We start from the raw sequence: 24,670 nt of genomic DNA on the forward strand, positions 1-24,670 counted from the left end.
GCCAAGTTGCTTTTCAAAAAAGAATTTTCAATCCTGATTTTTATGTTTATGGAACCCCCTCCCCTCCGTTTTGCTGAACATTCATTCTGAAATGATATGTAAGTTACATGTCTGTATTAAGCCAGAGTAATAGATTTAATCCTCCAAATCTGTATGGTGGGAGTGACTTTTAAAAGCTATTTAGAGAAAATATTTCTGGTTTTACTTTAGTAGATGTCTTCTTTAAAAAAAAGAATGGAACGGTTGAGCAAGAAATCTCTCAGAGAAGAGGTCCATTAAATCACTTAGTAAGCTCTGTGAGTCCATGGAAACGCTGCCTCTCTCTTCCAGGGCCACTGGGCCTTCACAGCGCCACGCTGGACCTGGACGGCGATGTGCGTGCCTCCGCGCCGGGTCATCTAGGCCAGACGGCGTCTCTGAAGAGGGGTAGCAGCTTTCAGCCTGGTCGAGATGACGGTGAGTGTCTCCCTCCCACCTGTATCTTTTAAATTTGTACTCGTGTAATAGCCAGCATTTTTCTCTTGGAAAATTCCATAATTACCTGTGTTACTGCTGCTGAGTATTACCAGCCATCATCCCTTCTACTTAAGCAACTACACAGTAATTAAATTTAGATAATTAAAATGAATTTTACATTGTACATTAAAGAAATGCCATTTGATTTTTTAGTAAGTCATTTCATTGGGCACAGGTCAGTGTTATTCAACACATTTCTGTGGTTGAATTTTTAAAAATATGCCACAGAAAAAATTATCTGAGAACGTCTTTAGGATGAAGGTTGCAACAAAAGTGAATCTCTGTAGTCAGTACAGAAAAATAGTAGACACCTTTTTAATGAATTTTAAAATTTGGTTTGAAAAGAGTTGTTTGTTTATTACCCATAAATTAGTTGCTAATCATTTTTTCTACGCTAAGGCATCTCAAGTTGTAACTGTGTTACATTTCTTCCTGAGGTTGACATTTATCTTTTGATTGTTTACCTATATGAGATACAAAACATGTTGGTTATAATGCCTTTGTGTACCAATTAGATGCTGTTAGTCACTGGTTACTTACAACCTCAATAATAGGTATAAGAAATGCAAATAAGGTAATAGAAATACCTTACTTCTTATTAAGTTCAAATACCTCTAAAGATTATTTCAAAGTATTTCATATTATTCTTCTGAGTACTGGAGTAGAGATTTTTTTTCTAAAGTTCTATTAATAATATGAATGAATGTCCATCATAAGCACTAAAATCAAATGATACATTTGCACTAAATGAAGGGATTCCATAACTGTCAGTGTGGCTTCTTCTTGTCCTGTTCCATTCTCCACCCAGCCCACCAAACTCTAGAATAAACACTGGAAAGAGCAGAACTGTTTGATTCTGTACATTGTGGTACCGTGTAGCCCTCTAAGCAGATATAGCCAGGGCCTGACCCTGAAGTGCAGCCCACCTGAGTTTCAAAAAAAATACTTCCTTTCTTTAATGAGTAGGATGACACATGATCTGTGAAAACCCTTTCCACACCCCTTCCTTGCCCTTACGTGATTCACTACCACCCGTGGACATGCTGACAGGCTTAAAACAGTTAGAAATTATACTTGAGGCTGACTGTAATGAATTACATCATCTTGAACAGTTCAAATTTATCCTGCCTGGGGTTTGTCAAGCTTCTTGCATCAATTTTATCTAATTCTGGAAATTTCCATCAAATTTGCAAAATTTTTGGCTATCATTTTGTCAGATACCTTTCTGCTCTGCTTCCTTTTCTGGAATCCCAGCTGCATGTATGTTAAGCCAATGGATTATCCCGTAGATCACTGAGGATCTGTTCCCCACCCCAGTTTCTCCACTCTGTGCTCCACTGTAGAGTTAATTGTTATGCCTTCTCTGATCTTTTATCTTCAGCATCTAAGCTGAAGTTTCATGTAAAAGTTTCATGTACTTTTTCATCTCTAGAAGTTCCATTTGGTTCTTTTAAATATCTTCCCTTTCTTTCCTCATTATTTCACGTTTTCCTTTACTTGAACATTGTCCTTACAGGTTAATTCTCTCTCTGTCATTTGTGGCTCTGTTACTCTTGACTAGTTTTCTCCCTGGTTTCTGGTTCTGATTCTCCTTCCCCTTTTAGCCTGGTTAATCATGTTTCATTGTTTCTCAGACACTGGGAATGTTCAGTGTTGAGTGTCGGGGTTTTGTTCTCTTCCTTTAAAGAGTGTGAGACTTTGTTTTACCGGTTACTTGCAAATAAGTTTGATTCATCCAAGGCCTGTGGTTAGTTGCTGGAGCAGTAGCCTACCTTCCAGGGAGACTTGAGGCCACTCCTGAATGGCCTGGGGTCACTCAGGAGGACTGCTCCCCTCCCGTATGATTCCTGGGAACCCTTGGCCTTACTACTCCCTGGCTGCTCTTTGCCTGGCTGTGAAGTTCACTGGACATGAGCATGACTTAGGAAGACTCTTACGTGGATTCTGGGAGCTTTTTTCCCACGTAGTTCCTCCCTCCTTTCCAGAACTCTTCCATGTATCATCCACTCACCCCCGCTGCCCTGAACTCCATCTTTCCAACTCCGAAAGCCCACTGAGCTTTGCTTCAGTTCCTCCTCCCTTGACCTCTCTTGTCTAGAAATGGCAGGCAGAAATCCAGAGCAGCTGTGGGCTCCCCACCTGTTCACTTCCCCTTCCCTTAGGGATCACAGTCTTGTGCTGCCTATGAAATGCTTGTTTAGATATTCCCCCACCCCCACCCCCGCCCCACAGTTTTCTAGTTGTTCACCACCAGAGGTTAAATCCAGCCCTTGTTACTCCAGCATGGCTAGAAGTGAAAGCAAAGTAAGTCAGCTTTAATTTCTCCAGAGTTATTGAAATTGGAACATTATGAGGGATTGCTTGCAGTAAACAATAGCTGTGAATAAAGTTGAGGAAGCTCATTCTTGATCTTGTGATCAAAAAAAGCCTACGTTATGACTTCTATTGAGACAAATTAGATACTCCTGCCATATTCCCTTAGTTCTTTTCATCAGTCTTAGGAGATAACTCTTAAAGTTATTCTTTCGGTGATAGAGCATGTGGGAATTTATCAATAAGAAAAGAAAATCCAAAATCATTTTTTAGTTATAATGATCAGAATTTGGATGTAGTAGGCTTAGAAGGAACAAGGGGAAAGGGCTCTCAGTACACACATACACACGTGGGTGTAAAGAATCTGCTGGTGATAAAAAGATCAAAAACACATGACCCTCAGAATTGTTCCCTGTCACCGGGCAGGAGGCTGCAGGAGCCCGTGTGTTTTCCGAGAGCCCTGGTGCCTGAGTGCCAGCCCCTCGGTAACACGGCCCTGCAGCCAGTGTGCACCTCTGGCGGGGACGCTCCATCCCAAGGGGAATTCAGACAAAATCATTTTATCAGTTTATCTGCTATAGAAAGATTCAGCCAATGGAATCCAGAATCTTTTTGGAAGCCTTTTGGAATTGGTTTGTTTTTATTTATACTTGTCCAGATACTTTTCCCATCATAAAATCGTTTCACATAGAATACTTGTTAATTTTTTTTCTTTTTTTATATACATTTATTTATTTGTTTTTGTCCGCCTTGGGTCTTCGTTGCTGCACGCCGGCTTTCTCTAGTTGTGGCGAGCGGGGGCTACTCTTCGTTGCGGTGCACGGGCTTCTCATTGCAGTGGCTTCTCTTGTTGCGGAGCACGGGCTCTAGGCTCATGGGCTTCAGTAGCTGTGGCTCGCGGGCTCAGCAGTTGTGGCTTACAGGCTCTAGAGCACAGGGTCAGTAGCTGTGGTGCATGGGCTTAGTTGCTCCGCGGCATGTGGGATCTTCCCAGACCAGGGCTCAAACCTGTGTCCCCTGCACTGGCAGGCAGATTCTTAACCACTGCGCCACCAGGGAAGCCCAGAATACTTACTAATTAGTGGATTCAACAAGAGAGAAGCTGAGTTTACTTCCTATTTGTTTATTTTGTGGTTTTTAAAAAGATTTCTTTTTAAGTGGTGAGAAGGCAGTGTTCCCTCTTTCCCTTGGGGTGGAGGCATCCTCTGTGCCGACTGCTCTTGGGAGCAGACGGTGTGTGTGCAGGACGTGTGCGCACACAGAGCCACCCGGGTGTCGCAACTTCAGACCAAGGGGGACTCGTCAGCTTGGGTCACTTTCACGTGTTCCCTGCAGACCTGGCCGAGGATCTGTGAGCTCGGGAGCCCGATGAGCTCTCCCAGCAGGGGATGCAAACCGGAGATCAGTTCGGCTGCAGGAGCATGGATCTTTTGAAACTAATTTTCAAAAAATTAGTCTTTGGAAATTAATTTTGGGGACTATCCTGTGTAAGAGTCTGCTTGCACCCTTATGAGGTGGGTCTTCTAAAGCTTGAGGTTTTAGATCTTGTCCTGTCTCCTGCCTTGTCCTTGGCCTGTGCTGCTGGAGCTGTGGCCACGCCAGGTCTGCTACTGCCGCCGTTGGAAAGCAGCTCGTGTCAGTCCACGTTGAGCTGGTCCGTAGGTGATAAAGGGCGGGCTTGGGAACCAGTTGGTGCTCGCAGACCTAATGCTTCACCTCTATTCCCTCGGGCTCACGCTCCCGCAAGAAACCTGTCAGAGCTGGCTTCCCACGCTCTACAGTAACTGCGCTAGATGATGTGCTACCCAAAGGACATTAATAGTATTTTATTCTTTTCCTCTTTAGCATGGAGATACCAAACTCCCCACCGGGTGGCATTTGTTGAAAAATTGACCAAGCTTGTTTTAAGTCAGCTGCCCAACTTCTGGAAACTCTGGATTTCATATGTTAACGGAAGCCTTTTCAGTGAGGTACGTGTACAGAGTTGACTATAGTTGTAGCTAAGTCGTGGATTTCTAGTCTTAAAAATTTTAGATTTTGAAGTGACTTTTTTAAAGCCTCAGAAGTCCAAAGCCTCTAAGTATTGTCAGATGTTTTAAGATTAGTAGAAAATGCTGTAAAGCCCTAACACTTAATAGCTGTATGGCCTTGAACAAGTTACTCAGCTCTTCCGGGAGTCACTGTCCTTGATTGTAAAGGAGAACAGTGAGCGTCTCTCTCAGAAGGCAGGGGTGAGTGCTCAGGGAAACAGTGGCTTAAAGAATAAAAGAATCTGAATTGAGTATAATGCCAGTCAGGCCATGTGGTGGATGAAACTGTCGTGCAATTGATGATGAACAGGTGATACAACAGGGATCAAATGTTTGCATCTTGCACGTGGGTCTCAAGTGAGAGGGAACTTCCTAGTTGGAAAGAACTTAAAGATCCTGTTTTCTGGCCCCTGTGTGATCAGCCTGGAGAAGTTGTTTAAGGCTTTACACTCTCACAAGTTGCACGTGTACTTAGTGTCCTAATCACGTATGATTGGAGCACAGAAATTACGAGCGTAAAGTAACGACTCTTGACTTTTGTGCGTAGCACACAGATTCGGACTCGTCACTCAGTTGTCTCACGTCAAGTGCCCATGACAGGCCTCCAGGTCCCAGAATATAGACTCTGAGGCCCTTTGCCTGGAGCTGTGGTGGCTCAGGAGAAGACAGCTCTGGTTTCGTATCTCCGAGGAGACTCTTCACAGCCCTGGGGAAGCTGGGAGAGGCGGGGTCTTCCTGGGGCTAGTGCACTTGCCAGCACAAAACCGCTTTTGCTCTTTTACACCAAGGACACCTCTGCAGTTTGACAGAAGGTGGTGGGTGTCTTGGTTCTCCAGGATCCATCCAGTCTCCTTTGACCATGGATACATGCTCATGCTGCTATTAAAGAAGTTTGCCACTATCTCTTTTCCTTTTAACGTGGTAGATCCCTAGATGTTTGTTTAAATGAAAGGTTAGTTATCTAAGCCATAAAATTTACTTAGTACATGAAAAACAGAAAAACAGTAGTGCATGCAAAACAACAGACTCCTTCATGCGGAAAAACCTACCTCTTAAGCATGAGTTATCCCTCTTTTTTTCTTACATTAATTTCAGCAGTGTATCAGTTACTGACACATTCAAATATTATAGCAATAAATAACATACCTCACAACTCTTTCATGTCCATTTTGTATTACCTGGTTATTTTACAGAAGCTCTGTTAAAAAGTTCACTGTGCAGAGAAAGTCAGTCTTCCATAAAATATGTGTAGAGTTTGGCTGGCCTTCATTGCTGCCTGAAGAAGAGAGTGCCTTTAGGTGTCCTGAAAAGAGTTTTCTCAGCGTTGTGCTTTCAGACGTGCCCGATCAGCCCGCATTTTTGTTCATGGCAGCTGGATGAGAGTGGCGGCCTCTGTGGTGGGGAAGGTTTGGGTTTCTTGCCTTCTGCTGCAGTGGGGGACAGCCACCCGCTCCTGCCGTGTTGTACCCTCCTCCTCTTACCTGCTCCCTCTAAAGCAGAGCTCTTGTGAGACTGGAAAGGGGAGGTGCTTCCATGCCAGTGCCTGGACAGCTGTGTTCACGGCGTCTCTTGCAGAGCGCCAGGGTTAGAGTAGAACACCCAGTGTGTGTCGCTTACTAGCTGTGACCTTGGGCAGATACCGTTACTTCTCAGCCTACTTCCAGGGGGATGGTTTGGGAATTAGATGAGTTAATATTAAGTGAAGTGCTTATCACCGTGTCGGGGAGATACAAAAGAATTTGCTCTTATTATTTGGAGTAAATATTTATTCCAGTATTTGAAGTGTCATTGGCCTGGCACACAGTAGGTGTTTCACGAACAAAGCTTAGTAGTGGTGAGAAGTGTGGGGCTGATGTAGAACAGAGACGTGCTGAACGTTGCCAAGGCGGGTTCTCACGTGTGAAGGAGCAGAACCCAGGAAACGTCTGGAAACCTAGTTCTGTTTCCAGCCGAGTGTTTTCCTTCCAACTGGAGCGGTGTCTGGAGGTGGCCCCCACGCATGGACAGTAGTTGCCTCATCTTGCATCTTTCTAGGGTTTTTTGATCTGAGATGATTTAGTGAAAAGGGACGGTATTCTCCTTCTCACAGGTTATACCTAGTTGTCTAAACGTCTAGATGAAGTGTTCGGTTGCAGATGAGGAATAAATGAGCTCAGGAGTCACAGCACTGGAAAATCATTGTGATCAGTTGTGCTGAGTTGGGTGTGCCTGTGGAATTTCCAACAGTTTATACTCATAAACTTTTCTTAAAAGTTTATGGTAATAATTATTAAGTGTAATTCACTGTACAGATTTGGGCATGTTTTTAAACTAAGTGACTCTCTATTGAAAAGCCAGAAAGACACCAGAGGACAGTGGAAGGAATGGAGGAGTTAGGAAAGGGTGCCAATCATGTCATGAGTGAGATCCAGAGACTTAATTAAATTAATATTGGGAAGAGTTCCAGGGTTTCAATCTCATACAAGAAAGCTCTCTTAATATTTAAACACAATTTACTTGGAATTTCTTATTTTTTCTTGTTGTAGAACTGTTTTGTTTTATTTCGAGTTCATCTGTTAAAAGATTTAGATGGAGTTTCCAACAGTTTAACAAATAGTTCTTCAGACCAGTCAAGGCCATGTGAGGTAACATATGTGAATCAAAACAGTGCGATCTAGCCGTTGGTCTTACCACAAAGTAGTTTTGGTCTGTGTGTGCAGGAAAGAGTTAAGGTTTTTAGCTAGCAAAATGGTTAATAGTAGGTTAAGATTTTACCTTTAGATATATTTTAAATGTAGTGTATTTTGAGGTGAAAACTTTTAAAGTATCCAAATAATTTTTAAACTTTAGGAATCAGCATTTTAAAAAATTGCATAACTCATAGTATGTAAATTACAGTGTCCTTTCTGTTCCAAAATTAAATTTTCTTTTAAAAGTAGGGCAAAGTGTACACAATTCAGCATGTTGGAGATGTTCAACTCTTCATCAGATTAAAACAATAAGTAACGATTTTTTTAACAATTGCAAGAGGTATGCCTTACAGGTAGTTCCCCTACCCTCTCCACTTCTTTTGTGTTTGGAGACAGGCCCTCGATGTTTAAATAGTTATTCTGTCCAGTAGGTGTCATCACGCGTGCATTAGCACCTGTTTGGTGGGCAGAATTGTTCTGGCAAAGTTTAACCTAAATTTTGGTATGATGTTTTTCAAACAATTGATTTTCACTCTTTTGATTCAAAAATATTTCACAGAACAAAGAAAGGACTGTGAAATAATCTTCCCCTTGAACAAGCCCATTGTATAAAAAATTCAGTGTTAGGTGCTACGGCAGATAAAACCAGAAAAGACCCCATCTGACGGGACACTTGCAGGTTTGTGTGGGCTTGACCCTTCCCGGGGACAGATGGCACCTTCTTCCAGAGGCCCTTCCCATCCGTCCTCCACAGCACAGTGAGCCAGGGCTCAGAAGAACAACCAATAGGGTGTTGGCTCTGTTTCCAACCGTGTATATAAAGAGAATGAGCTTTACTCTAAGGAGTTGGCTCGTGTGACTGTGGAGGGTAGCAAGCCCCAAAGTCCGCAATCAGCACGCTGGAGACCCTGCAGTTCCCAGCTGGAGGCCAGCAAACTCCAGACCCAGAAGCACCACCGTTTCACCTTGTTCTGCCCAGGCCTTCTGCGGACACCAAGTAGGCAACCTGAAATTCAAATTTGGACCCCAGAGGAAAGATTTGGGCTGGAGGTGTAAATTTGGAACGGTGATCTTGAGATTTATAATAAGAAATATATATTTGATCTTGCTCACCCTTGATATTGTGACTTCCTAAGTGAGGAGTGGTAAAAGATGCCTTTTGTTGTGATAATGAGTGTCTCCCACCTGAGGATGGGGGCTAGTTGTCTGGAGGACCAACCCTGTGTTTAGAGGGTAGGAGCTTTCAGTCCCACCCCCAGACCTCTGGGAGAAGGGCTGGAGGCTGAGTTCAGTGACCAGTGGCCAGTGATCTAATCAATCGTGTCTACTTAATGAAGCCTTCATAAAACCCCCAAAGGGCACGTGGAGGTTGGGGAGAGTGTCCCACCTGCAGAGGGCAGGGGACTCCACCCCTTTCCCCACACCTTGCCCTGTGTCTCTTGTCTTTGTAGCTGGTCAAACTCCGACATGAGCCCCTCTGGTCATGCCTCACTGCAGCTCTAAAACGCTTCAGTTACTTCTCATTTGTCCTAAAAAGAATCAATTTCTGTAAATCCTGATATACAAAGAATTTTGATGGTTGTTGGCCAATGAACTTAGAAATTTGCTGATTGAATTATTATTGTGAATTTGGGGTTTAGTTTTTTTAAAAACTAAACTTAAATTCTTTTAAAAGCGCATCTCTACAAAGAAAAAAATGATAAAAGCTGCACGATAAGTGTAAATTAGCTCCGGAAGAGGTGTGTGTGTCTGTGTGTGCTGGCCTCTTCTGTCAGGGTGTCTGATACTTTGTTGAAGACGTCAGCAATCCTTATCCTTGTCTTACTCCTTCCCGTCAATGGTGTTGATCCTGTAGACCAACTCTCCACACTGTTTCTCTAGCTTATACCTTAAATAGAAATAGCATACCTTGAAGTATTTTAAAATTACCTTGGCATCAATGTCATAATTATTTATAATGCAGTTGTTCCTAAGTAAAAAGTTCTCTAACCAAATACACCAGTATTTTACCTTTAAAGGGTAACTTTTACATTATGTTGGTGAAGTATCTGAATTTTCTTTTACATTGTACCATTTTGTGATTACTTCTTCCTTTGGAAAGTTCCCTAAGTTTGCTCTGCTAGGACATTCTGTATAATAATATTTAGTTGTTAGAAAATTTGGTAATAAAAAGTTAACTGAAATCCAGTGGAACAGATTTCTCATTTAATCAGGGTAAAGTGGTCTTCTACGCATTAAGGAGAAAGAAATCAGAGGAAAACATGGCTATCAGTAAACAGATAACAACCAATTCTAGAATACATTCCCTCCTAAATTAGACTGTGAGGCCCCTGGAAGAAGAGCAGTGATGTGGAATTTTTTAAAGTAAAATGCCAGCGCTAATGCTCATGTTCACGAGAACTGTCGGGAGGAGTGGAGCGGGGTGTCCAAAGGCGTCCGGACACTTGTCCAGAGCTTCTGCTCCTCTCGTTTCTGCACCCACTGCCCGGGAAGTGGTGCTGGAGCGGCATTGTGGACTGAATGCCCGTAGGCTTAACTGTAGAAAACTGTGGATGAAAACAGCATGTGAAATTCACCTACAGAAAGTTTCAGTTTAATACTTAGGTTTATTTATGAGAATTGTACTTAAAGGTTTTAGGAAGATGAATAGCTTCTTGTTGGAATAAGAAGGGTTTTCTAATTGGTCATCCTTTAATCAGAAACTTAGATTACTTCTTATACATTCCTTTTAATCAAGTTATAACTATATTTCATGCTTTCTTTATATACAACTGCTAAAGCATTTCTTTTTTTTATAAATTATTTCTAAAGACAACTAATTTTTTTTTTTAATTTTTAAGACTGCTGAGAAGTCAGGCCACATTGAAAGATCAAAGAATGTAAGGCAAAGACAAAATGATTTTAAGGTGAGTTAAGGATAGGTATGTAGACTTTTTCTTGGGGTAGGGTTTTCTCAAGCAAAGTGACTAGAGACCTTGATGTACATTGAAGACATTTGTCTTGTGCAGGCCGACTCTTCCAGTTGATTTAATCAAGTTGATACCTTTTAATGTAGTTTTGTTTGTTCATCATTGTCTAGAAAATGATCCAGGAAGTAATGCACTGTCTGGTGAAGCTGCTCCGGGGGGCCCTGCTCCCGCTCAGCGTCACGGAGGGCGGAGGGCGGCAGTGCAGAGGCTGGGAAGTGAAGGCCGAGCTCTCTGGGCAGGGGCTCGCTCACGCCATCCAGACTCTGAGGTAAATGTGGGCGCGTTCTCCGGAAAAGGAGGAAACACCACACACTCAGTGTGGATATGATTTTTAATACACTCAACACAGAATTTTACTGTCTCCTTTTGTGTCCACTGTTTCCCGTGTGTCACCTGATAACTAAGCTCTTAAACCTTGCTGGTGCTTTTGTCTGATGAGAATGTCACCTTTTTCATTGTTTAGTTCAGTGTCACTGTGATATCCCTGTGAATGGGCTTACTTTCCCCATGTTTTCAACATAACGCTGTAGCTTATAAGCACCATTGTGAATCGTTGTGGGATGGCCAAAATGATGTCTGGAATTGCTTCCAGATCCTGCTCTGCTGACATTTGTTTTGCTGTGTTTGTTCTACAGGCTTACTTATGAATCCTTGACTGCCCTTGAGATTCCTAATGACCTGTTACAGACGATCCAGGACCTCGTCTTGGACCTTCGAGTGCGTTGTGTGGTGGTCACACTGCAGCACACAGCGGAAGGTATGTTGAGAAAAACTGATGACATTGGCTAGACAACAGTTATTTGCACATGCCACCTCTTTCCAGCTTCCAAATCCTTAAAAACATTAAAGATGCTCTGATAGAAATCTGAGTATTTCAGACTGTCTTTAGCTGCTCAATATAACTTTTTTCCTTTTTTGAAACTTTTCAAATCTATTTACTTTGAGATGCCAGACCATATATAAATTAAGATGGGTATACTTGAAAAATATTTAAGGATATAAGAACATCCTTATGGAAAATGCTAAGTGGAAAAAGTCGAATATAAAATGTGTATAAAAGTATGATCCCAATTTTGAAAATATGTATATGTATATTTAAAATTTTTAATTTAGAAATGTCAGCATAAAATCAGAAGAAAGACTGTTAACAGTTTCTCTTTGCCGCAGAAGTTATAGGTGTTCATTTTCTTTATACTTTTATAGAGTTTTCAGGATTTCTGCATATAGTCATAAACAATGAAGGTTATCTTTACACAGCAGCCTTTTGGGTTATTAAACATTTTCAAAAACAATCAAGAATATTGTTGTGAAAGGCACAAGCCGTTGGTATCTGTCCCAAGGACTTTGCTGTAGGAAGGCTGTGTCTGCACAGCACCGGCCCCTGGCCCGGGTCGGGGCTGAGCCCTCAGGTGTGCACTGGTCGTGTTCTTCCCTCCGTGGGAATCACGTTGTCATCATCGGGAGCATACAGGACTGAGAGAGAGTCCACTTTGGTCATCAGAAATCTTAGGGGGAAATGCCGTGTGTCTTGTATTGTACCTGTTTAATATTATCAGGAGTGCTGAGTAACTACTAAGTTGTTGTCTGAAGCTGTCACTGAACCTAGCCCAGCATTCTCCAGATTGGGCTACACAGTAGACAATTTTATTTACATTAATGTTGTATTAGAAAAATCCAGTGAGTGATACACACTTAAATCCTTGAGTCTACCAGAATTATATTCTCTCCCTACTTTCACTGATTTTTTACAAACTTACATAAAACAATTAAAAACCATAACCTTTATGCATTTTTATCTCTCTGAAGTTCAGTGAGATAATTATAATAAGACGCGCTCGTGTACTTGTGTTCCCTCTAGAAGTAAAGAGATTGGCTGAAAAGGAAGACTGGGCTGTCGACAGTGAAGGCCTGACGTCCCTAGTAAGTTTAAATTCTTTTTGGTGATTAATCATTAGTGTCTGTTATATTCAAAATAATTGATTTATTTTGATAATGAGCATATGCTCTCTATTGCAACTCTAAAACGTTTCTGGAAATGCAGAAGCAAACTTCTTAAAGTTTTCCTTCTCAGAGTCATTTTTGCTTAACACTAACCACAGGTATTTAAAACTGAGTAAAAACAGTGGATCCCCCTTTAGAGTGATCTTTCTTCATCCTGTGACTCTTAACTATTTTTTGTTGTGTTACATTTTTTAATGTAATTCTAAGTTACCCAGCAATTTGAATTTTTCAGAAAAGCACGATAGGAAACCAGTGCTGTTGCTGGGCCCTAAGGCAAAACAGGCAACAGCGAACTTCTCCAGACGCATGCAGGGGTCAGGTGGGCAGTTAAAACCATGGTCTGTTCGCTCTGGAATAATCATCTTTTCAGATGGGGCTTTGAGATTTTCAGAATCCCCTTGAAAATAGTATTAGTGTTAGAGTTTGTGAGTTCTCGTGTTTTTGAGTCTGTCCCATGGATCCCACAGCAACCTGTATGTGGGTGTCAGGCAAGGTTAAAACATTCAGTGGCCTAAAGAAGAGGGCATTTCCTTTTTCTCCCCCACTAAAGAGGTTGGGACTGGTGTGGCAGCTTTGTCATGTAGTACGGGCAGTGTCCAGGGCTCCTCCGACTCCTGCTTTGTGACCCTTAGTGTGGCTCCTCTCTCAGGATGGCCTCATGACACGGGATGGCCACTGCAGTTCCAGCCACCACAGCCTTATTCCTGTCAGCAGGGAAGTCCAGCATTTTCCCAGGAGCCACAACGGACAACTCTGCTTACATCTAATTGGCCATAATTTGTCCACGTGCCTACTACCCCTGTCTGCAGCGGAGGCTGGAAAAAATGTAGTTTTTCAGCAGAGCACAATCCTGGCCCCAGCAGTTTCTGCCTTACCTTAGTAGACAGGCACAGTGGGATAAAACGGTCTGACTTGCTCACAGTTACAAAGTAGTGGGGCTCAGGTTGTTGAGGAGCAGCCACCCCGTGACATTTCTTCATGTCCTTCAGTTTGTGTGCTTGTCCACAGCCTTCCTCTGACAATTGGGGATTTGTTTTGAATTTTATTTATTTTTCTATACAGCAGGTTCTTATTAGTTATCCATTTTATACGTATTAGTGTATATATGTCAGTCCCAATCTCAGTTGGGGAATTTTTGACAAGTTGAAATTCTTCTTTTCCTCCAAAGTTCAAAGTTCTTTCTTAAGTTAATACAAAGCTGTACAAGTGTGTGTTTGGAACAGCAGTGCTTACTTCCAAATTTTTGTAAATTAAATCATGCTTGAAATTACGGGAATTTATTTTTAATAAGTCTTATAATTATATATGTATATTTTTAAATCTTATTATTATTTTTGGCTGCATTGGGTCTTCAGTGCTGCACATGGGCTTTCTCTAGTTGTGGCGAGCAGGGGCTGCTCTTCATTGCGGTGGGAATACTTCTCATTGTGGTGGCTTCTCTTGCTGCAGAGCACGGGCTCTAGGGGCACGGGCTTCAGTAGTTGCAGCACACGGGCTCAGTAGTTGTGGCTCGCAGGCTCTAGAGCGCAGGCTCAGTAGTTGTGGCACACGGGCTTAGTTGCTCTGCGGCATGTGGGATCTTCCTGGACCAGGGCTCGAACCCATGTCCTCTGCATTGGCAGTCGGATTCTTAACCACTGCACCACCAGGGAGGTCCCTGTAATTATATTTTAAAGGATTTAATTTTAATAAAAATTTGTTTTATTTGGTTTATTTTTCAGAAGTATTTATGTTTAAATACAAACTATCCTATAACTAAATATTGGGTTGGCCATGAGGTTCGTTCGGTTTTTTCCGTAAGATGCTCTAGTAGCACTTAGTTGTGTTTAACTTCATTTGAAACAATTTTGTTAGATTGTATGTGACACCTGTCATATCAGCGTGCATTTAAAAAAAAGACTTACCTAAATTGGTGAATTTCTGTGTAACTATTTTAATATTGAAGATGGAAGAAGAAGAGCAACATTTTCAGCGTATTATGCTTTATTATTTCAAGAAAGATAAAAACACAACCAAAATGCAGAAAAAGATTTGTGCAGCATATGGAGAAGGTGCTGTGACTGATAGAACATGTCTAAAGTGGTTTGCGAAGTTACGTGCTGGAGATTTCTCACTGGACAGTGCTCCACAGTTGGGTAGACCAGTTGAAGTTGACAGTGATCAAATGGAGACATTAATTGAGAACAATCAGTGTTATACCACGCAGGAGATAGCCGACATATCTCAAAATATCCAAATCAAACTATCCAAATCAAGTGTTGGAAAATCATTTGCACCAGCTTGGTTATGTGGATTGCTTTGATGTCTGGGTTCCACATAAGTTAAGCGAGAAAAACCTTCTTGACCGTATTTCCGCATGCGAGTCTCTACTTAAACGTAATGAAAACGTTCAGTTTTTAAAACAAATTGTGATGGGCGATGAAAAGTGGATACTGTACAATAATGTGGAGCGGAAGAAATCATGGGGCAAGTGAAATGAAGCACCACCTACCACACCAAAGGCCGGTCTTCATCCAAAGAAGGTAATGTGTGTGTGGTGGGATTGGAAGGGAGTCCTCTATTATGAGCTCCTTCCAGAAAACCAAACGATTAATTCCAACAAGTACTGCTCCCGGTTAGACCAACTGGAAGCAGCACTCCATGAAAAGCATCCAGAATTAGTCAGCAGAAAACGCATAATCTTCTATCAGGATGATGCAAGACCACGTGTTTCTTTGATGACCAGGCAAAAACCGTTACAGCTCGGCTGGGAAGCTCTGATTCATCTGCCATATTCACCAGACACTGCGCCTTCAGATTTTCATTTATCGGTCTTTACATAATTCTCTTAATGGAAAAGAATTCAATTCCCTGGAAGACTGTGAAAGGCACCTGGAACAGTTCTTTGCTCAAAAAGATAAAAAGTTTTGGGAAGATGGAATTATGAAGTTGCCTGAAAATGGCAGAAGGTAGTGGAACAAAAGGGCGAATACATGGTTAAGTAAAGTTCTTGGTGAAAATGAAAAATGTGTCTTTTATTTTCACTTAAAAATCAAAGGCACTTTTTGGCCCACCCAGTATTTAGAGGAAGGAGGTGTAGAGCAGACGGTACCACCCAGCACAGCAGCCACTTGGCACAGCTTCAGACTCCAAAGAAAGAAGATCTCAACTGTCTGTATTGACTACATGTTGAAATAATTTTTGATATATTACACGTTATAAACTAAAATTTAGGTTTTTCTTCTACTTTTCTTATTGTGGTTCCTGGAAAATCTAAGATTACGTACATGACGTGTGTTTGTGGCTCACACTGCACTTGTGTTGGGCGGCACTGGTGTGGAGGGAAGGCCCTGTGCTGCTTCAGTGTCTGGTCTGGTTACGTCCTCAGTTCTGTCTCAGTAGCCGTGCCATCTTCAGAAGCCACTTAACCTCTCTGCCTCTAGTTAAAGAAGCAGAATGCTTGTTCACAGTGGTGTTGGTTACGATTAAATGAGATGCTGTAGAAAAAAGCTGTAATACAAAGCTTTATACACATACAGAGAATTTTAATTTATTAAACTAATACTTGTAATACTGGGACCACTATGATAAAAATACCTTAAATGTACGTAAAGCCTTACTATTATCAAAGCTCTGTCCTATGCCCCTGTCATCCCTAATTATCACAGCAGGCCTGGATGGCAGGCCAGAGACATCGCTGGACCAGCACTGCTGAATTACTGCCCCAAATGAAACAAGCCAGGCAGAGCAGACAGCACAGCCCTGACCCTGGGTTCTTAGTACCAGCTTCAGGTCATCTTGTGCAAAGACAAAGATGTGTGTTCAGTTTGAGAAAACGGAGCATCTGTTTTCAAGGATTTATGTTCATTTAAAAAAAAAAAAAAGGACAAAATATGAACCACTTAGTCATAAAATAGGTATTGGCTTCAGGTTAGTGTTTTTTGTACACGCAGTCTAGTGTGCGTGTGTGATGGCTGCAAATCTGGGTCCCCAGTGTGTGCGTGTGAGATAACAGCCACATCTAAGGTTGTTTGTTTGTAGTAGATAAGCCCCCATGAAAGTCCTTCGAAGTGGTTACTGTAGAGGCTTGTTTCTAATAAATTTAAAGTTTGTAACATGGTAAGATACTGCATCCATAGCGTAGCTGGTCTCGTGTTTGGTGACGCACAAGCCAGAGATCTAAAGCCACTTATTGGTGATTTGGTGCCAGCCAGTGTGTCTTATTGGACGTTGTTGAAGAAATGTGCTAATAATCCCATAGGCCTCTGGGAGCTGAGCCTGCTGTCAGCTGTGGGCACAGACTTCCCGTGAGAGGGAAGGTACATCCAGGCCTAGAGCAATGTCCAGGGTCCAGCTTTGAGTGTTTACCTAACATCTGAAATTCTCAGGTTTTGAACAGAGAGTCAGTTGTCTCAAAGGCTATTACATACACTACTTTACATTTTCTTAGCATTTACATAGTACTGATCCCATTTGTTTGAAATAAGGATGTTTTTCTTTCCCTGTGAGTCCTTATCAAGTTAAAGAAATGCACATGAGCTTTGCCCCCATGACTGTGCTTTCAGCTGAGTGTCTGAAACAGCTCGTTGGAGAGCATCCTGTTTTCTACTCTTGTTGAAAATGTTTTCTGCCTTTTTTCAGTTTGGATAATTCTGAGAATTTTCTCCTTTCAGAATAACTGGAATGATATGTGATGTTATAATCAGCAGCTTGGGTGATTCACTGACAAAATGCAGAGATAGTGCCTGTTCTTTCTTTTCAGAAAAAAGAAATCGCAGCTGTGTAGACTCATGTGCTCCCTTTCCCACTGGCAGTGCTCTCCGGGCTCTCTGTTCACATTCTAAGGCAAGACAGTTAGGAAACAGCACAGGAACACTGAACTGCCTGCCATTGGATTTGGGGTTGAATTCCCAGTGTTATTATTGTAACATCTTAGATTTTCCTACCTTCTGGGGCAGGTAGGTGGGTTCGCAAGGCCGGTGTCTACCAGGACTTTACTTTCTGTAGGCGGTATTTTCTGTCACATCCATCCCTGCCCCTGCCCCCGCCCCCGACCTTCTTTCTCTGCACTTAAAGACTTTTGCATGTTCTTTATGGTGCCCTCTGGTGGCTCCAAAGTGCAGTATTAAAATGACATTAAGTTGAGGTGCTATTAGTTTTCCTTAAGCCTGGATTCCTTTTTGTGAGAGAGTAAACTTGTCTTTCTTTGGTTTGTATACAGGTGTGTCTTTTTTTCTGTTCGATTTTTCCCTGAGTTCTTTTAGTAATTGAAGCAGATTTTGCCCAGAGCTGGTTCAGCTGAACTGAGCCTTGCCCTGCCCCGTGCAGGCTCTACCAGGCTCTGGCCCGTGGTGGTGACTCGGCACGTCCAGGCCCCTCCTGTCTCTGTCCGGGGGCGGCCCCTCTTGCCCTTGGTCTCAGCTTGGATGTTGTCACTGGCTCAGGGGCTTCTCCTGCTTGGGGCAGAACCCCTCCATCAGTTTTCCTCTGAGTGCCCGCTTGTTCTCTTCATGGCCCTTACTCTACTTTGCAGTCCACTTATTTTATTTCTGTACTTTTTTTTTTGTAGAAGTGACAGTTTTGTCGACTCCATCCCAGGATGTACACGTAACGAGAACACGTGTCACCGTCCTCTGGAGTGGGCCTGGCACGAGGAGGTGTAGTTAGGGCTCATTCAGACTCATCCTGAAGCCCATTTGTTGGACATATTTTCAGGTTTCATTTCTGACTTGATGGGCATAGAAGGTGACCGTAGAGATGGTTGGAATGAAAGGTCGGCCTTCCTCTGGGTCATCATACTAACGTTCCCTGGGAGATGAGGAAGGCCCGGGAGATGGAGCTCGTCCCAGAGTATGTTACGTCTGCGCTTCATCCCGGCATCTGCCTCTCAGGAGAGTAGAATTTTGAAGAAAAATTCTCATTCTACCCAACTTCTATTCTAATTGAATTAGATGTGCTTCCAACTGTCAGGGTTCATGGTCTTTAAATATCAAGTGCAGAACATGCCAGGTCTATCTAGGTCCGGGTGGCGGGGAGGCTGTGTGTGTCTCCATCCCTTTCCTCACGTCTGGAAATCTGGGCATCAGGGCCGAGTTTGCTTCTGCTCGGGGTCTGCATGCCCAGGTCCTGTTGCTTTTGTCTTCTGCAGCCATGCCACTTTGAGCGCTGCGTGGTGCACTCCCTGCAGTCGCTGCGAGAAGTCCTGGAGTGCAAGCCCGGAGAAGCCAGCGTGAGTGTCTGAGAGCAGCCGTCTGCGGTGGGGGCCGGGCAGCCGGGGACTCCCCTTGCAGGTTTGGGTCATTGCGATGCCAGAGCTGCTGCCCTGTCACTCAGGCCACAGTCACTCGGCCCGAGGCCAGCTCTCCATTCCTGTCCCCTTTCAGAGTCAGGTGACCCACGCTGGACACACTTTCCCACGTGTTAACTTCTTATATCGAACTTCATAAACAAAAAGTTTTCTTAGCCAAGTACAACAATTCTCATTCTTCCTTACAGGTCTTTCAGCAACCGAAAACCCAGGAAGAGGTTTGCCAACTAAGCATCAACATCATGCAGGTACTTTGTAAAAGCACTGATGCCCTGAAGCCTGAAATAATGCGAATTATTAGTCTTCCCTCCTACTCATAATCAGTGTATAGCAGATATTAAATATGGATTCTTTTTTCCTTCTTGTCTGAGAACATAATAGTTTATGGTAAATAAGTTCAAGGTAAGATTAGTTCCACCTTGCTTAGCAGTACCCCAATAACTCATTTTTATTATGCTCCCCTTTTTTGTGTTCTCACAGTACTTTGTGTGTATATATCTGTTAGAGCACAGATTAAATGACATGACAGTTGTTTACGTTGTACCTAGAGCACCAGGTTCTTTGGGACCAGTGCCTTGTGGGCACATAAACCCAGTTGAACGCATGAGTGAATGAGTGAGAGGAAGGAAATAAAATACATTCAAGAACTTAACAATGGGATCAGAACATAGGTGCTTTAAATTTTTTTATCACTTAGCATCATACGTTGGGATGTGTGTTCCCAGTGCTTACATACTTTTATGTGTGTGTGAATATATACTCTATATATGGGACATACAGTCTATCCACTTACAGAAGGTATATATGCATACATACCACTTAATAGAGATACACTGTATTTCTGGTTATTTATGTAAAATTATCTTTAATGTCCAAATAGATTAGTATCTAAGCGTTCATACCACTGAAACGTCTTATTTTTGACTTAGGTTTTTATATGCTGTCTGGAACAGTTGAGCACCAAGCCTGATGCCGATGTAGATACTGCACAGTAAGTAGAGCTGAGAGTAGCCTCACCGATGCGTTTACCAGGATTGAAAATACAGGCTTTTGTTCTGTATTTGGTCTTACACCCTGGGGCTTCCAATAAGAGAGAGCAAGTAGTCATATGAATTATATTTTTATATATTTGGCCTGTATTCTTTCCACAGTTCCTTCATCTTCTGAACTTGTCTCACCTTTCCTAGGGGCACATTGAACAAACTGAGCACACAGTTAGCTTACTGATTATCCAGAGGAACAGGCTTTATAAATAATAAAACAGGGAGTTAAAATGCGTGACTCCTCGTTGATAGCTGTTGTGGTTCTGGTGCAGGGGGTTACCCTGGCACTCCTGTTAAAGGGACACTGTCTGGGCCATTCTAGGTTAGTTGGACTCCAGAGGACACATCTCTATTCCTGATATTTCCAAATCCATGTGATAATTCTTTTATAATGCTGCTCTCTGGGATTTTTTTTAAACCTACTTTTTCTGACTGTTTGGCATGTGTAACTTCTGTGTACCTAAGGTTTATGCTCTCTGACACAGATGATACTGAAATAAATGCCTCTTAAATCTATAACTGACAACTGGAATTTTTTCCATGTTTGTCTATTTCCATGTTTACATGGTTTTTGCCTCTCAGTATATAAGACACTTATCTCTCTGAGACCTAATAAATATTTAGTTATTCTAGTTTTTCTTTGATTTTTACATGTTTATTAGCACATTAATCTACCAGGAATTTGTATTGTTAATCAGTTTACTGATGTTTTGAACTAAATAAGTCTTGTCTTCTTGTTCTGTTACAATTTCCGTGCCTTACATCACTGCATTCTAATATGTAGTGAGGGTATTTCTGAACTTCATCTTCGGTTCTGTTCGTTCACAAATGTTTCCTATCAGTGTTTGTTGTTTTAATTATCAGTAGTTTTGTTTTTTTGTTTTTGTTTTTTTTGAGAGGGCTTCTCACTGCTGTGGCCTCTCCTGTTGCGGAGCAGGGCTCTGGACAGCGGCCATGGCTCACGGGCCCAGCAGCTCCGCGGCATGTGGGATCTTCCCGGACCGGGGCACGGACCCGCGTCCCCTGCATTGGCAGGCGGACTCTCAACCACTGCGCCGCCAGGGAAGCCCAGTAGTTTTTTTTTTTAAATGTTTTTCAGATTGTTATCCTTTTATTGCTTCTTTATTTTAAACTTATTTTATATTTTTATCTATTTAGTCTTCCATATGAATTCTAAAATCAGTTGGTTAGATTTAAAGAAAAGGAATCCTGCTAAGGTGTTACTTGTGATTCTGCTGTATCTGTAATTAATCAGTGGATCTTTGGTGTTTCCTCCCCTGCAGCTTTCTGTGTCTGGTCACTTGTTAGGAAATTAACTAATTTCCTAACTCAGCTCACCTCAAGTCATTTACTATGAACGTGAGCTTGAAAAAATCCCCTCTAGATTCTGATGGGCAAAAACATTTCAGTTATGAGAGTCTATACCTAGAAATTAAATTATTGGGAAGACCCCAAAAGCACATTTTATGTGGCCCATGTTAATAGATAGTCCACAGTGTCTACTCTGAGCTGTTAGGTGTTAAATATTAAAAAACAGAAAGTTATATGATTTTTGACGAAGAGGTTTTAAAGTCAAGTTTACATAGGTTTCATTGCATTTTTTATTGAGGTATAATTGACATATAACATTATGTTACCATTTTTAATTTTAGTGCTTTAACTTGTTCTCTTACTTTTCTATTCAGTCTCTCCGTTGATGTTTCTTCTCCTGATTTGTTTGGAAGTATCCATGAAGACTTTAGTTTGACTTCTGTAAGTAAGACCATAGATAATGAAGATGATAAATAGAAAGTAAAATGTCATTTGTTATAAAACATGTCATTATGACTGTTTCACAACTCAGTCTAAATTATTAATACTTCGTTACCACATTACTGCTGTAGCATGCTACTCTTACTTTGGAGCTGTGTTTTATTTTGTGAAAGTTTTAGTAAAAATATAATTTTGTAAATATTCCACACTTAAAAATCTTTTAGCTGAAGTTGCAGCTTAAGTAGCTCCGTCTCCTCTCTGCATTGTGTGGAGATCCTGAGTGTGGTACCCTGGTGCTTGAAAGCTGGAGAGCAGGCAAAGGACAGGCACCGTTTCTCCCCATTTTCCCTCTTTAAACAGAGAAGCTCTGCTTTTCTCTATTTTTTTTTGTTGTTGTTGTTGTTGTTGTTAAGTTCCCTAATAGCATTTTATTTGAACACAAAATTCCATGGCAAAACCAAAACCAAATCACCTTTTCTATAAACACACATATATTTTAAACATATGCATGTGTTTAGCAATGATTCACACATATACTTTATCCTGTATGTGAATTTAGCTGTTGAAATTCAAACTCCAGCTATCCTAAAAAACAAACAGACAAAAAAAACAACCCTTTCTGGTTTGTCATTAGCTTGAATGATGTGTGTGTATGTGTATGTACCTGTCAAGAAAGAAAACATGTGAACTAAATTTCCTGCCATATATAATTTCTACAGTTATTATAAGTTTGAATTCCTAAATAAGGATTTGTTATATTAGGAAAAATAGGGTTTAATCAAAGTAATTTTTTTTTAAAAGCTATTGTAGGTTTAATTACTTGGGTGACTAGGTAGATAACAGTACTGTTCATGAAGAGAATTCAGGAAGGAAATGGTTTCTAAAGAAAGATTAAAAATTCAGTTTGGGACCAGATGTGTTGAATGAGAGATGTTCAGGTGGGATGTCTAGTGGGTGATTGGACCCCAGGAGAGAGATCTAGGTACAGATTTGTGAGTCAGCAGTGTAAGGCCTGGGAGTGGATGAGAATACTAGGGAAAACAGTAGGAGGAGAGGAGGGCCAAATATATAAAAATAATATTGAGGGTGCCAGTATTTAAGGGAAGGCCTGAGGCAGAGAGCCTGGAAGTTCCCTGAGAAGGAAGAATCAGAGAAGGAAATCCAGGGACAGGTGGGAGAGCACGTTTAAGCAAAGGAATATTTAACGGTATCACAGACTGACAGAGCATCAGGCCAGGTCAGACAGAAGCCAGGCCTCGTGGGAGGGCGTGTGGATGGCCGAGGGGCAGCTGCCTGCGCTGGGTCAGGGATGAGTGGCAGCTGAGGAGGGCGATGTGGTGAGTTCAAACTGTTCTCCCGCTGTGCATGGGAGAGGACATGCGAGGAAGGATCCTTCTCAGTGGAGAAAGGCCTTGCTGCCTGTCTGGCCAACCACGTTTCTTCTGGGTCTTTTGGGACAAGCCTAATTTCTACGTGACTATCTTTCCAGTGTTTGGAGCAGCTGCCGTGTGCTCACATGTTCCCTTCTTGAGCAAACACGGCTTGCTCTGAGCCCAGGACTCCCCCAGAGCCATGCCTTCGCCTCCTCTCCTCTGTCACCCAGAGCCCTGCATGCTTCGCACTTGCTTCTGCTGGTCACTGGACCTTCTCTGTCCCATTTCACTCTCCTGAAATTGTTCCACATTTGGAACCAAATTCAGTTCCTGTGTTTTTCCCCATTGGATGATACCGTGTTAGATTTGGTCCAGGTAATTGAGATCTTCTTAGGGTCTTGTCCTGTTATCCAGCAGAGAGGCACCTTGTGGGAAGAAAGAGGGCTAGGTTTCTGGTTCGCTTGCTGGTCTGCTGCTTACTGACAGAAGAACCTCGGGCATGCCACGGAGGGTGGCCTGATGGCCGCATCACAGAGATGATGTGGGGTAGCCAGAACAGTACACAAGGCCGTGCAGTCCTCAGTCTGCAGGTGCTGCCATGGATAGGTTGAGTTGTTATTTTCAAACATGTGTATTCATCTGAGTTGTTTGTCAGCTTTTGATGAGTCATTCAATTTTAAGAATTTGATTATTTGTCAGGTTTTCTTCCCACTTTTGTTTCCTGTGATTGGTTATATTTGAGGAAAAAATACACTTACTAAGAGTAAGAATTCAAATCACTCAAATAGTTTTTCCATTCTGGGGAAGAACCATTCAGATTACAAGGGTAAAAATCAACCAGAGTTAATTAATGAAGAGGGCAGAGAAGGTGTGGCAGGCTGGGGTGGGCAGCTGGGAGGCGGTGCCTGGAGGGTAGTTAAGGATTGATCCTGGGGCTGAGAGACCAGTTGAGATATTTGGGATGCCACTGCTCAGAGTGGCTGATGAAGCGTCACGGTGACTTTATGTCACACGCTTTACAAGGGCCACATAACAGTGATAGTTAGCTGTGGGCAGGGGTCTGGGCCTCCCCCAGCCTCACGTGTCACCTCCTGGTGCCCACCTCACGCGGTTTGGACACAGAACGTGGACGAGGAGTAGACGCACAGCACATTTGTTTTAGGCTTTTTTTTGCCGCCACTTCCTGTCCATAGAGTCATTCAGGCCACTGACAAACTTTCATTGCTTTGAAAGCACTGTAATAATTCCTGGGCCTTTTAATTATATATGTTGATGACCGCAAAAGGCAGCAAATCGGCCACACTCTGCCAGAACTAAACAGTAAAATTTTAAATAAAGACATGGGAAGTTTTACACATTTTGGGGGAGCTGAATGGAATTCTTGGGTGATCCAGGCTCAGTGAGCCTAGCCCTGTGGTCTGTGCACCTGCCAGGGCCTGGTTATTCCCATCTGCCTTCCTGACATTAACCTAAGCTACCCTGATTAGTACACAGCAGTGATCAAAGTATGGGTGAGAGCTTCTCCTAGGAAGGAGTTCTGCCTTAGTTTTTAGTCAGGGATCTAAACCAAGGCCCTAAGTTAGTCACAGTGGTTCCAGAGAAGCCCTCACGCCTGAGGGAGCAGGGACAGTGCTCAGACAGCCCCAAGAACAGTGACGGTGCCATTCCTAGAACTGTATTTAGAAAGCCAGTTCTTCTGAACTCTGAGAGGATGATTG

At 42.4% G+C, this 24,670-nt stretch overlaps 1 protein-coding gene across 6 annotated transcripts in view; it reads left to right on the forward strand.

Moving 5' to 3' along the window:
* EXOC2 (exocyst complex component 2) overlaps nt 1-24,670 on the forward strand; it is a 155,953-nt gene that overhangs the window by 85,759 nt on the left and 45,524 nt on the right. For 5 of the 6 annotated variants that reach the window (XR_009565703.1, XR_009565705.1, XR_009565706.1 and 2 more), the window contains 10 exons: nt 331-456; nt 4,675-4,799; nt 10,369-10,434; nt 10,608-10,765; nt 11,133-11,254; nt 12,356-12,417; nt 18,626-18,706; nt 18,973-19,032; nt 19,714-19,775; nt 21,513-21,579. Coding sequence is in view for 2 of the 6 variants with exons in the window: in XM_060307404.1 (XP_060163387.1) it covers nt 331-456; nt 4,675-4,799; nt 10,369-10,434; nt 10,608-10,765; nt 11,133-11,254; nt 12,356-12,417; nt 18,626-18,706; nt 18,973-19,032; nt 19,714-19,775; nt 21,513-21,579 (929 nt within the window). In the remaining 4 variants the exon portion in view is untranslated. The remainder of the gene's footprint in view (nt 1-330; nt 457-4,674; nt 4,800-10,368; nt 10,435-10,607; nt 10,766-11,132; nt 11,255-12,355; nt 12,418-18,625; nt 18,707-18,972; nt 19,033-19,713; nt 19,776-21,512; nt 21,580-24,670) is intronic. The other variant, XR_009565704.1, reaches the window with a different exon arrangement.

Source organism: Globicephala melas, chromosome 11 (genome assembly GCF_963455315.2).
Source record: "Globicephala melas chromosome 11, mGloMel1.2, whole genome shotgun sequence".
In the NCBI taxonomy this organism is placed as follows: domain Eukaryota; kingdom Metazoa; phylum Chordata; class Mammalia; order Artiodactyla; family Delphinidae; genus Globicephala; species Globicephala melas.